Below are 14,696 nucleotides of genomic sequence, written 5' to 3' on the forward strand. Positions count from 1 at the left end.
ATAATACAAATTACTTATAAAATAAAGATTAAAATAATAATTTATATAAATATAAGGGTAAAATAATTTTTTATATTTCTTAATTTAAAATTAATTTTAAACTATTACAAAAATTTATAAAATAATATAAATAATATTCAAAAACATGTTAAAATAGTTAGATTTGAATCCGTTATTTAAATAAAGAACTTGATATATTGATTATTCTTATAAAAACGGTTTATAGAATTTAATATTTTATAATCTTTCTAAGTGTCTACTTACTTGATAATTTGTTTTTTACAATGATTTTGAGTTTTTTTCTCTATTTTTATTTTTATGTGTTTTTTTACCTATATTCTCGTCAAACTAGGCTGAAATCCTAAATTAGATTTTCATATTTACTTTATTTATATAGTTAGTCATTATTTATTTAAAACCTAAGTAATTTAACTTAACACCTTCTATTGTTTCATTTGGATAACGTAATATATATATAAATATTCTCCTTAATGAAGTAATATAATATAACCCACAAAACCTAGAAAACTAGATGATTCTTAATGTAATATATATAAATATTCTATTACATAAATATTCTCTTTAAATAAGTAATATAATATAACCCACAAAACCTAGAAAACTAGATGATTCTTAATGTAGAAGGATTATGGTTAGAGATTTGAGAAGTCCTACTAAGAAGATGGTTGAAACTAGGAAACATAGAGTTTTAAATTGGTATATCGGTTGATTGAGTTAGCATTGATTTCACTTGTTACGTTTGCTTATGTTGAAAGAGTCTTTTCTGCGATGAAAATTATCAAGATTGATTTACGTAATAGAATTGGTGATAAGTGGATGAACGAAAGTTTGATAGTATACATCAAGAAAGAGTTTGTTGGCACAATTAAAAATAAACAAAATTTACAACATTTTCAACAAATGAACACCTGAAGAACTCAATTATCTCCATTTGTTTGTATGTCTAGTAGTAGTTGAATTGTAAAAAGATAAATATTTTATTAGTATCGATGTGATTTTGTATATTTATAATTATTATTATTAATTATACTTTTTATTTTTGATAAATTTTTGATCACCTGTTGAAATTTGACTCAGAATTCGTCACTAATGATAAATTTTTTGAAATCTAGTTCCACGTGGCTCAGAGTTAGTTTGATCATCTAGTTAGTTAAATGTTCATATATATTTAATAGTATTCCGTTTATTTGAATAATTAACATTGATGTGTTTGTTACATTTAATTGCTCTAATTTAATATTTGTATTTGTTCCAAATTATTCAATTTTTTCGATAATAACTGCTCATAGGTGTTTGAATTTAGTTACACGCAATAACTTGTTTGCTATAATTACTCGTATATAATTGTAGTTGGTTGTTGTTTGAGTTTATATTTTCAATTTTAACTTTCTTCCAAATATTTTATTGGTGGAGATCGTTGACTTCTTTCATGAAATTTAGTCTCATTAATTGTTATATACTTTTGTATAGATTTTTATTTTATTTTTTAATAAACCTATTATATCCAAAAGTCTAATTTACCATATTTAACTTATGTTCAACATTATTCACATAATAAATCTAAGTTGGTACTCGTAATTAATTAAATTTCATTATTATTATGAATGTACATATATATATATATAATTGTACATTATTAATTAAAAATATAATAAAATTATAGTGCAAACAAAAATAGTGAGATGTCAGAACATATGTGTGAAGTTTCATAACGTGAGCAATAAAGAAGTAGATGGTTTCCATCATACAAGTTAATTTAATTTCCAAAACATATAATACAACCAATATATAAATAGAAAATAATAATAATAATAGTAATAGTAATAATAAAAGCCTGACTTTAGTCAACGGCTTCCTAGAGAGAGAAAGAAAGATGTTAATAATTGCCCTCCCAGAAAGGAAAAGCCTTAAAGAAATGCCAAAAGTTTGTGATTTCAAAACATTGTCACAAAAGTCAACGCCTCTCCATCTCTCTTTCTACCCTACTACCCTTCTTCTTCAATTTCTTCTCTCTCTCTCTCTCTCTCTCTTACCTTCCAACAACCCAAAAACTCTCACCTTTGTCTGTAATGGTGCTTTAGGACTTTCTTTCTAGTTTCTAGTTTTAGTTTTCTCCGACTGGGTAATTAATTGTCAATTGAATTGATTCTATATGGGCAACAGTTCAGGGAAAATCACCGCTTGTTTCACCGGCGCCGGCAATGTTGTCGGTCGGAGAAAAGACACTTCAGTCTTCCTTTCCGAACCTATTGATGATCTAGGCCACTCTTTCTGCTATGTAAGACCAGACCCAACTTGTATTTCATTATCAAAGGTCCATTCCGAAGAAACCACAACTTTCCGGTCCATCTCCGGCGCCTCCGTCAGCGCCAACACCTCCACCCCACTTTCTACAGCCTTGTTCGATCTATACAGCTACAACAGCATCGACAAGGCATCTGCTTTCGAGAGCTCAACATCCTTCGCTTCAATCCCCCTTCAGCCAATTCCCCGTGGTTCGATCTATTCCTCCGGCCCTTTATCGAATTACGCCGGCGTATTCGCATCGGGTCCGATGGAAAGAGGTTTCATGTCCGGTCCAATCGAGAGAGGATTCCAATCGGGGCCTTTAGATCGAGGTGGGCTTTTCTCTGGACCCTTGGAAAAGGAAAAAGGGTGCTCCGATCAGTTTCAGAGAAGCTACTCTCATGGCGGATTTACTTTCAGACCTAGATTTAAGAAACAAACGTTTATCCGTCGTATTCAGAGAGCTATTTCGAAAACAGTTTCTCGTGGGCATAATTCCATTGTTGCACCTATCAAAGCGATTGGTTCTTTGAAAGAGCAGGAATGGAATGAGAAGAACAATGAACTTACAATCAACAGCTCAACTTTATGCAGTGAAATGAGTCTTGAAGATGATGATACACTTGAGGGTCAGAATCTTCAATGGGCACAAGGAAAGGCCGGCGAAGATCGGGTCCACGTCGTTGTCTCCGAGGAACACGGGTGGGTATTCGTTGGAATCTACGACGGATTCAACGGTCCAGATGCGCCTGACTATCTTCTCTCCAGTCTTTATCCAGCTGTACATAAAGAACTCAAGGGTTTACTATGGGAAGAAAAGTCAGAATCCAACACCGGATCACCATTTTCCTCCGACGATTCAAATCTGAAAGACGGATGCTCTCGTTGCTCCGAGCAAGATACCCATATGAAGAATTTCAATTCAACCGCGAATGTGAGGAAAAAGAAAGTCAAATCATCATCAAAGATCAAGTATAAAGGTGCAGCGAAGAAATGGGAGGAGAATCAGAGAAGATGGAGATGCGAATGGGATCGGGATAGGTTGGAATTGGAACGCAGGTTAAAAGAACAGTTGCATCAGACTGGATCCAACGGAATCAATCATTCGGAGGTATTGAAAGCCCTCTCTCAAGCATTAAGGAAAACAGAGGAAGCTTATCTGGATCTTGCAGATAAAATGCTCGACGAAAATCCTGAGCTAGCTTTAATGGGTTCTTGTGTTTTAGTGATGCTGATGAAAGGAGAAGATGTTTATGTAATGAATGTGGGCGATAGTCGAGCTGTTCTTGCACAAAGTGCTGAACCAGATCTTTGGAGTCAAGATTTGGAAAGGATAAGTGAAGAAACCTTAAATGATCTTGAAGGATATGATTATGATAAGAAAACAAAATCAGATTTGAAAGCTTTTCAATTCACAGTAGATCACTCCACTTCTGAAGAACATGTAACCCATTTTATTCCTTTATTTAAATCTTCAAACAAACAATCTCTGTTTTTCTTCATTTTTTAACATTTTTTTTTTCGATTTTCAGGAGGTTTTGCGGATAATGAGCGAACATCCAGATGATGCTTCGGCTGTGTTGAATGATCGGGTTAAAGGCTCGTTGAAGGTCACTCGAGCTTTCGGTGCTGGTTTTCTCAAACAGGTATAAACTATAAACTCCATTTTCATAGCTTCTTCAAGGAAAAAAAAGTAGATTCTTCATATTATAAAGTGTTTATTTGGCTGATTCTTAACCATGATTTGATTTTTATTCTGCTTACTATAGAAAAAAACATTGTAATCCACACAAACACTGTTTTACACTTTTTATAGGCATCTTCTTCCATTGATATTTTAGCAACATTGAAGATGATCATCATCTTAAATTTATATTTTCGCAGCCAAAGTGGAACGATGCCCTTCTTGAGACGTTTAGAATAGATTACATTGGAACTTCACCTTACATCAACTGCCTTCCGTCACTTTACCACCATAAACTAGGGCAAAGAGACAGATTCTTGATACTCTCATCTGATGGGCTCTACGAATACTTTACAAATGAAGAAGCGGTTTCTGAGGTTGAACTTTTCATTTCATGGTCGCCCGATGGAGATCCCGCACAGCATTTGGTAGAGGAGTTATTGTTTCGTGCTGCAAAGAAAAATGGTAAGAACTTGAATGAAAAAATTAAGATGTTGATTTGATTTCTTCTATATATGACTAAATCTAATCATTTTTTAAATATAATTCAGGTTTGGATTTTCATGAGCTGCTCGAGATTCCTCAAGGAGATAGGCGTCGATACCATGACGATGTTTCTATTATTGTCATATCTTTGGAGGGTAGGATATGGAGATCATGTGTATAATCGAAAAATTGTTGGTAAACTTTCGTGAAAACTTGATAAGTTGATAAAAAGAAATCGTTTATCCCTTTTGAGCTTGGTTTCTTTCGCACTTCTTCTTAGAGAATTACATGTCCCATAAATTGTAATTTTTGAAATAAATGGAATTCCCTGAGAAATTATTTTTGCTCTCATTTTGGCTTATTAGAATGATCTTTACAATTTCTAAACCATCATATAGAAATAGGGTAAAATTACATGAAGAAGACATGCTATACTTGTTTCTTAATTGTTTAGACTTTGTTCTTGATGCATAATGGGTTGTGCTTCAAAGCAAATTTGGTGTGGATTAAATTAAATTATTCACATATCATAAACCAATTAACTCTAAGATTATATTAGTAAATAAAATTGCAAAACACCTCATATCAAAATTATGTCAGAATATTTTTGTCATATGGTCCAAAGAATTAACTTTTTTAACAAACAAATTTATTTTCAAATAATTCTATAAAAACAATTCCTTAGTGATGATGTAGATAATATAAAAAAATTGTTTTAACAATATAAAACAACCAAATTAGACAAGTTATTAAATGAATGAAATTAGACAATCATAAATTAGACAAGTTATTAAATGAGTGAAATTAGACAACCATCAAATATGAACAATTCTATAAGTTATAACTATAATATCTAACACTCAAGAAGATTTGAACTAGATAAGTTTTACATTGGAATGACATGCCAAACTTAATTAAGTGAAACAAGAAAATATGGACAAACTGAAAAAGAGATTAATGCACTTGGCACTCCCAGATTTTTTGTCATTTTAAAATAAGGATTATTTTTAATTTTGTTTTATATGAAATTGTTTGGATTGTGGTTATTCAAATAATCGGGTATTTAAAAATTAACGATAAGTGATTATTTTAAGGAGGTAATAATTTTTTAATAAAGTTTCTTTAAAGAGTATTGATATATAATGATAAAATAAAATGTATTTTGTATTTTGGGTAATAAATTGAATAATGTGACGAAAAAGTGAATGAATTATATGATATTTTTGGATTATGACTATTTAAATGACTTAAAAAATTAGCACAATTTTTTTTAAGAGTAAAATTTAAAAAAGTTAATTTAAAATCTTTTGATATTTATAAATTTATCCAGTTTATTTTTTCTTTTGATTAATTTTATTTTATATAAGAAGTTAATATATATATATATATTGCTTAATTTGAATTTGTTTGATTTTGTCGGGTCGAGAGTTTCGATTAATTTGAATATATATGTTAGAGGTAATAAATATTTTGATTGGATTGTGAGTTAACCCACCCATAAACTTGAAACGGTTAAAAATAAAATTAAAAATGATATAAATATGTTTCGAGTTTGCAACTAAAATCATTTAATCAACTAAGATAATAAGACTTTATATTTTAAATTCTACATAAAATTTAATAAACGCGTGACATTTATAATTATAATCCCAGAAAATAGCAATATAATCTTTGTCATCTTTAATATTATATAAATATTTTCTTAACCTATTAAATCAGAATATTATATACATATAAATTAAAAATAAGAAAAAAATATGAAACAAAAAAATTTATTTAGTATTTTACAAAAATAATTAGTCAGGAAAAATATGGTATAATTTTTTTTATATAAAATTAAATAAATAAATAAATATGTAACATTATATAATTATTATATATTATAAAATAAATGAGGTGACATATATTTTTAATTATATATATATATATAAATATTTTTATTAATAAATTTATATAATATATTGAGAAAAATTATGATATAATAATAATGTTATATATATATATATATCATTATTATTATTTTTATTTAATATTATGATAAGAGATATAATTATTTTTATTATATATTTTTTTGTATGAGTATAAAAAATTTGTATAATAAAAGTATTTCAACAATCATAAGTGGTTTAATAATTATTATACGTGGGTGCGCGAACATTATTACTTGAAGCGGAAGCGAGAATGTATGCCAAAGATGTAATCAAATGTTGAGAATGTCAGTTTGAGTAATGCAAATATTGGTGAAAAAAACTAAAAGTTCGTCCACCAAGGGTGATTCAAGACCTAAGATAATGCCAAAATGTGTAATCGAATGTTTCTAAAGATTCGTTCACAGATGGTGATTCAAGGCCTAAGATCATGCTGAAAGGTGTAATCGAATTGGGAATATTGGCTTGAGTTAAATATTGTAATAAATACTGGTAAATTCATTTGGGATGCACAAATAAACTTAGGATAAGAAATTTATTTATTTTTATTATATATATATATATATCATTATTAGTGGAAATATTTTTATTTAAATTAAGATAAAAAATATAATTATTTTTATTAAAATTTTAGCTGTTAGACTACTGATATTTTAATTTATAAGGTTCTTATATATTTATATTTTAAAAAATATATAAATTATAAAAAGAAATTTAAAATATATTTATCTAAATATGTTAAGGTTTTAAAGTGATCAAATATGTTTTTTCATTATTTTATTATTATAAAAAAACAAAATAAAACATTATATACTTGAAATAATATTTTAGAATTGACAAAAAAAATTTAAAAAAATAGCAATATATATATTTAATATATTATTGATTAAAAAAATTTAAATTAAAGAAATAACTAAATATGTTAAGTTTTAAATTATTGAGAAATGTATTTGAGACTTATTTATTATTATAAAAAACAAATTAAGATACTTGAAAAACATATTTTTTTTTTATTAAAACATATTTTTTTATTTAATTTTTTTTTGATAAATGTTAATTCTTAATAACTTTAGTTATTAAATAATCAAAATTAACATAAATATAAAAAGATACCAAACTTAAATGAATTAGTTAAATAATTTTTAATATTTTTATTTTTTATATAAGTATATAATAATAAAGAATATCATACCAAGTAAAATTTTATATAATTTGATGGTAATTTATTCAAAATTTAATATTTGATAATTGTTTTTTCTAAACTACTTTTTTTCTAATCTATTGGATGTTGTTAATTTATATAATTCATCTGCATGCATTATATATTTTGTTTAGATAATTTTTTAAACTTTTCGATAAATTTAAAAATATAATTAAACATTAAATTTGGATTTAATTTAATTTTACAAATTCAATCAAATTTAAAGATTTGAATAATATTATTTTTATTTAAAATATTTATATATAAATAATTTTTTTATATCTTTACCATGCTTTTTTTATAAAGGTAATAAAAATAAAAAATTAATGCAGGGCTTGTTCAGTGGGTAGGAGTTATTTATATAACTTTTGAGAGAAAAGAAGTTTTAGATGATGAGTATAATTTTTTATAAAATGACTTAAAAGTATTGATATATATACATTAAATAAAAAGATAATAATTTAAATAAATGATATTTTAATTAATAAATTGAGTGATTTGATTAATGAGAATGAGAGTGAAATGAAGTTTGATTTTATGGGTTATTTAAATTATTCGAAACTGAACAAAAGTCTTATATTTTTTATATTTAAATTTATAAAATCAAAAATTTATTTAAGAGGAAAAGTTATTTTAAAAGAATATTAGTTATATATTATTATTATTTATATAATAATTAAATATAAATTTAGTTAAAAATTATAATAATCAAATAATACTTAAAAAATTATAACTATAAAATAAACTTATTTAAATAAATAATATATTTATTTTTTAATTATATACTTATAAAATTCACTTTATTTAGGTAAAATTGTATATAATTGTAAAATCAAAATATATTATTTATTTTTTGAATATGTAAATATAAATTGATTTAATTTATGTAAAATCGCATGAATTGTAAAATAAAAATAATTTGTAAATTTGTAAAATTATAAAAGTTTAAGATCATAATTTTAAAATTATAAAAGTTTAACTCATTTATGAGTATACCTAAAACTAAAATTGTTAGTCTACTTTCAAATTGTAAAACTTTGAATTTCCAAAGTTTTATCTAAATTTTAATGCATTTTTTAAAATCAAACAAGATATATTTGGTCTCTTAACTAATGAAACTATAGGAGTTATTAAAAACAAGAAACTAGAGCAATATATTAAACTAAAAAATGACAACGATGATGGGTTCATTATTTCTACGTACCCACCAATGAAAGAACCTCGATTCGAGATGGACCAACAAATTCTACGTAAAATGTAAATGAGACATCCAATACATAAGACAACGATTAAATATAATAACCAAATTTATCTGACATTAATCGTCAATTAGAATTCGAGATAAGTAATATAAAGACTGTTTTATGACGGTTGATAATCTTATCACGAAATAAATAAACATACATATTATATCGATACATCAAAATGATAATAGAAAAATACAATAGATTGTTAAATAAAGCAAAGAAAAAATTTCTTGTTTGCTCTGAGGCTGTTAAAATCACAATTTCTTTAAAATAATTTTACCGTCTCCCGTTTGTGCTGGATAACGGAACCTACAATGGTTTAACATAGAAAACCACTACAATAACGAATTTGACAAAAATACATAAATCACAATCACTGAGTTTCAAGAGAACTAGTCGAGTCACGAACTCGAAGAATGTTACAAAGAAAAAGAAATACTTTATGAATTCTAGAGTGAGAAATGATAAGATGATGTGTAGAGAGAAATACGAGGTGAATTGATATTTATAGTTAAAAATTAAACTCTAAAATTATTAATCAATTTTTTAATCCAACAGGCACTAATGCATCGTCCATTCATCCAATAGTTATCTTTGCTTGCCTTTTCATTATCCTTGCTAGTTACATCCATAATTATCCTTTCATTATTTTGTAGTTATAATTACAATTAACAACATTTATTAATTGTTTCGTTGAACATTAATGTTAATGGTAATAATTAACAAATTTATTTTTATTTGTATTAAATTTCACTTTAATTCTTATTTAATTTGGTGTGAATTTCATTTGAATTAATTTCACCTTAATTCAATTTGAAAAATTTAGTGTGAATTTCATTTGAATTAAATTTTACAATTAATTCATATTTGAATTTTGAATTTGGTGTGAATTTCATTTAAATTAAATTTCATAATAATTCACATTTAAATTTGGTGTGAATTTTATTTGTCAAAATATCATTTTCATTTAATTAATGGAATAACAATAATCAAATAAAGAGATCTTATTGCTTACTACCTACATTTAGGGGTGTTCAATATTTGGTCTGAACCGAATATCCGACCGAATTCGAATTCACCGAATTCGAATAAACCGAATTCGAATTTCATTTTCGGTTTTCGAATCGAATTTCAAACCAATTCGAATTCAAATACGGTTTTCGAATTGGTTTTCGAGTTTGGGTTTCAACTCGAAAACCAAACCGAAAACCGAATTCATTTTTTATTATTTATTTTTCCAAACTTAACTTAAGAATAAGTTCAAAATAATCAAACTAGAATATTTTGAATTAAGATTTATAATAGAAGAAATGAAAACACTAGTGGTCTAGTGGTAGAATAGTATCCTACTATGGTATAGACTTTGGGTTCAATTCTTGGTTGATACATTTTATTTTGAGTTTAAAATAAAAGAAATGAATTCGGTTTGAATTCGAATTATTCGAAGTTCGAACCGAATATAAAATTCGAATTCGGTTCGGTTTAATTAGAATTTATTCGAATTCGGTTCGGTTTTCGAATTGACGAAAAAAAATAAAAAATTCGAAGAAACCGAATTAAGTAACTCGAATAACCCGAAACCGAACCGATGAATACCCCTACCTACATTTTAGTCTAGGAGCATGTAGTAACCTCAAAATGCTCCGTCTTAGAGTAGCAAAGGCGAACACTAAAATGGTATTGATCCCATATAGGTTTTGATCGCGAGCCAACGAGTTAATATCTTTGCTGGTCAGCATAGACAACTAAGACTGTGTCATGCTCTCGATGGTTGAAAGACGTTGACTATAACGAATTTGACTAGGAAAGGCTCCTGATTAGGTATCGAACAACCCACTCATAGTCGTCTCCTTACAAATTAAAATCACAACACGAGGAAACTCATAGAATAAACTAGAATTACCACACAAAACATCCTCTCAAAATATGATGGACATGGCATCCCTGTAAAAAAAAATCAAATGGGATCTAAAAAGGGTAAAGAATAGTAAAATACCATGTCAAATATTGCAGTCACTGTAAGAATGTTTAGTGAACTAGTCCGACCTATGAAAATTCACTCAATTTAATTTTCATAAACAATACATTATTTAAATTATCAACAAACCAATTTATCACTATCTTTTTATTATATATTTATTATAAGTTATTTTCCAACCAAATAACTGCAAACCAAAGGTTATTAGGCAATAACCCTAAAAAATAAGGAAGGAAGATTAACTATAATTTTATATTGGGTTTAAATTATTAAATGTAAATATTTTCCCATAAAAAAAGAATTATAACCCTATATCAACTAAAGATCAAAGATAACAGAATTAATTATTACTAAAAAATATCTTAAATTAGAATGAATAAATTTTATATTGTAAGGTTTTTTAACTTAAAAAAAAAAATCTATATCATACAAAAATATAATACTATGAGTCATTAAACTTCATTTTCTTCATGTAAAGAAATCCATCAATACTATAAACTTATCCATATATCTAACATTTTAATTTTTTTAAAAAAATATGAATATTCATGATTGTGACCATTGCGCAGTAGCTAATTTGATGACGATGTGATTTGTGATTATTGGCCAATGGCCAAACTCTTTTCTCAAATCAAGTCACTATATATCTATCTTGGGTGTCGTTATATTTTAACCAACAATCACGTTTAAGTCATTTTCTTAATCAAACAAGTTCTTCTATATTTTATAATGGGTTAAACACTTAAACTAAAAAAAGTTAAGGAAATAGATCAACTTCACTTAACATGGCCTCATGACTACTTATATAACTCATCATCTCAGATCTGTTTCTTCTGAAAATTCTCAAGCAAAGCAGATCACAATGATCGAGGTGGGTCTCCTAAAAAACAAAAACAAAAACAAAAAATCAAATCTTGATCCTATGGATGAACGTGGTGCCACGTGGCAGAAGAATAGAGGTGCAAGAGTGTAAGTATGAGTGGAGGTCAGCTTCTTGATGATCAATTTCCCAACTCCTAACTCCTAACTAATTACTTATGAAGGGTTGCTGCATGCAGAGTAAATGCAGTGTAGGTGGGGAGGTTTCTGGGTATGAGACAGATATCTATACTTCAAATTTCTCTTCTTCTTCAATGATCAAACCTGTCTGTCATGTTGCCATTGACATTATGAAATGCCATTATTGTTCTTTTCTCTTATAATTACAACCTCATCTACTACTAGCTAGAGATCTCCTCCATTTCCTATGGACACTTTGGTGTTTCTTCAAAACATTTGATAATGCCATTAATAATTAACAATCTAAATAATCAAGTCTTTTTAAAATTGTTTGATTAACTTTATTCTCAGCTTTTTTTTTATTAAATGTTTAGATAGGTTTGATAGTATTTAGTTTATAGGTCCAAATCACAAATCTAGATAGTACAAGTTATAGGTCCAAACCAACAAAAACATGAATCTTAAAAGAACAAAACCTTAGTGGAAAAATATGAAATTAACCCTATTACTAATTTGTTTACAAAGGAAGGAGTTTCAACCTTCTATTCAATTGTATAATAGTTGAATGAGAGGACAAATCATATCACAATGGTTCACGAATTGAAAAGGTTGAATTTATTGAGCAAGGTTTAGGATCCACCATGCTTAGAATGAGACAAAGCTATATAAACAATTAACTATTTTACTGAGTTAATAGATAAATGATGGAAAAAATAATACAATTTGGTGCATTATAATTGTCTTAGTGGTAAAGAACATGAATTAATTAGATTACCATTTGAAGGTTAAATTTCAATTTAATTGAGGTGAAAAATCATGTAAATTGTTGTGCTAATGTCTTAAAGAAATATAGTTGGGTACAATCTAGTTGGTCACAACAGCTCAAAATAAATATAAGATTTTTTTTGGATTTAATTTATTTAAATAATCTTATTTATTATAACTTAAATAAATATGGATTGTTGGTGAAAATATTTGATGAGAATTAATTTTTAGTGAAAAAATATTTTTTTTATAAAAAGTAATAAAATTTATATATTATGACATTTTAATTGATAAATTAATTGTTTTTATTGATTAAATATATTTGTAAAGGTTTGTGGTTCAATATATATTTATTTGAATAAATTTTGAATTATTTTAAAATTTTGAATTGACTTCATTTGAAATTTATTTTAAATTAAAAAATATTTTAGTTAATGAATTTAATTATATAGTTAATTTTTTTAACGTAAAAAGTTAGTCAGTATAATTTATCTTTTATTTTAAATTAAGGTATTTTAAGTGATAATAAAATTATTGATTTTTGTTTCTTAGATGACTATCACCACTTGGAGGCAGAGGTTTGAGTTGGGTTTGTTAAGTTGAAGTTATTTAACATAATTAAATATCATTTTACTACTTTTTTTTAATTATTCTACAATTTAATTCATTATTAAAATATTAAAATATTTTATATTTTTTATTTTATTATTATATATTAAAATATTTTTAATTTTTTATAAAAAAAATATATACATTATCAAAGTTATCCCCATAGTTATTTTTTAAATTATTCAAGTTATTTAAATAATTTAATCATACTTAGTCTTTTAATTTTATTTTTTTAAATTAAATAAAGCTAAAATGACACCCTATAACTATGATCATTGGTTTAAATTCAAACATTTTTTTTATGAGAATTAAAATTTTGAGATAGTGACATTTTGATTTTTTGATCAATTTTTTTTTATAGGACTGAATAAATCTTATAATAGATTAAAGAATAGATAAAATAATATTTAATTATGTAAGGCTGAAGTATTATTTAAATAATTCATAGTCCAAACATTTTATTAAAAGAAAATGGAAAATGATAAAACCTTAATTCTTGGAATCGAAACGTGAATTAATTGAGTTGTTGAATTTTGTCAGGGTAGCCAGACACTTCATTTTTTTATTAATAAGTTTAAAAAGTCAAACATATTGGCGTGTCCCCTATATGTTGGTGGATTCAAAAGTGATGTTAACAGTTTTTTATTTTTATATAAACAAACATATATGACATATTCAAGACATAAACTCAGTTATGACCTCAATCTCAAGTATCATAGTCAAACATATCTCCAAACTTTAAATACTTTTATGGTAAGCCACATGCACACACAATTATGCTCTCAAACTAAAGAAGATAATCAAACATATGCTTAAACTATTTTTCTTAAACTCATGCTTAATTAGAAAAAGACTACAAAGTCGTAAATTATCGCAATCTACCCACGAAATAGGAGGATTCACAACCTACTCTCGAAATATAATGATTGTATTGAAACGTACTATGGTCCAGGGTCGACCCGTAAATTTGGGCTGCCCATACAATTTATTTTAATTTTTTTTTCTAACATTTTTTAAAAGTATGTTGGTTGAGAAAGAAAAAGGGAGGGTGAAAGAACGAGATAATTATTATTTAAAATTAGACTATTTGGCTGCCTAGGAATGGGTCTGCTCTAACACCCAGGGTTTGGTAGGCTTGCGCTCTTAGACCGGCTCGACTCAGATTGGAACGAAGTTAAAAAATGGAACTCAGATCCTAAACTTCTATAAACCCATTGGTGGAATTCATCTAGTTTAATTCATAATTTTGAATTTATCTATATGGTAGAATTTGAATAAGATCACATGTGACCAACTCCCTCGGTGACCGGGAGGGATAAACTTGTAACTGTGAAAGGCCACATTAACTACATATTGAGTTCTTATCATTTGTGCTTAGGCCTCATTTTGCAAGACTTATACTTCAACTATGTTTGGTTCTAAACCTTCCCACACAAACTCTCAAGTTGGATTAGTTCTTATCATTTGTACAACTTTTGTTCCAATCACTGTC

The 14,696-nt window shown here is 26.6% G+C and overlaps 1 protein-coding gene across 1 annotated transcript; it reads left to right on the plus strand.

Moving 5' to 3' along the window:
• Positions 1-1,930: 1,930 nt before the first annotated feature.
• Positions 1,931-4,828, plus strand: LOC124934003 (probable protein phosphatase 2C 4). The gene is made up of 4 exons (XM_047474458.1): positions 1,931-3,751; positions 3,840-3,953; positions 4,192-4,456; positions 4,543-4,828. The coding sequence occupies exons 1-4, from the start codon at positions 2,174-2,176 to the stop codon at positions 4,656-4,658; spliced, it is 2,073 nt and encodes a 690-aa protein (XP_047330414.1). The 5' UTR covers positions 1,931-2,173; the 3' UTR covers positions 4,659-4,828.
• Positions 4,829-14,696: the final 9,868 nt, after the last annotated feature.

This window comes from Impatiens glandulifera, chromosome 4 (genome assembly GCF_907164915.1).
Source record: "Impatiens glandulifera chromosome 4, dImpGla2.1, whole genome shotgun sequence".
Classification (NCBI taxonomy): Eukaryota; Viridiplantae; Streptophyta; class Magnoliopsida; order Ericales; family Balsaminaceae; genus Impatiens; species Impatiens glandulifera.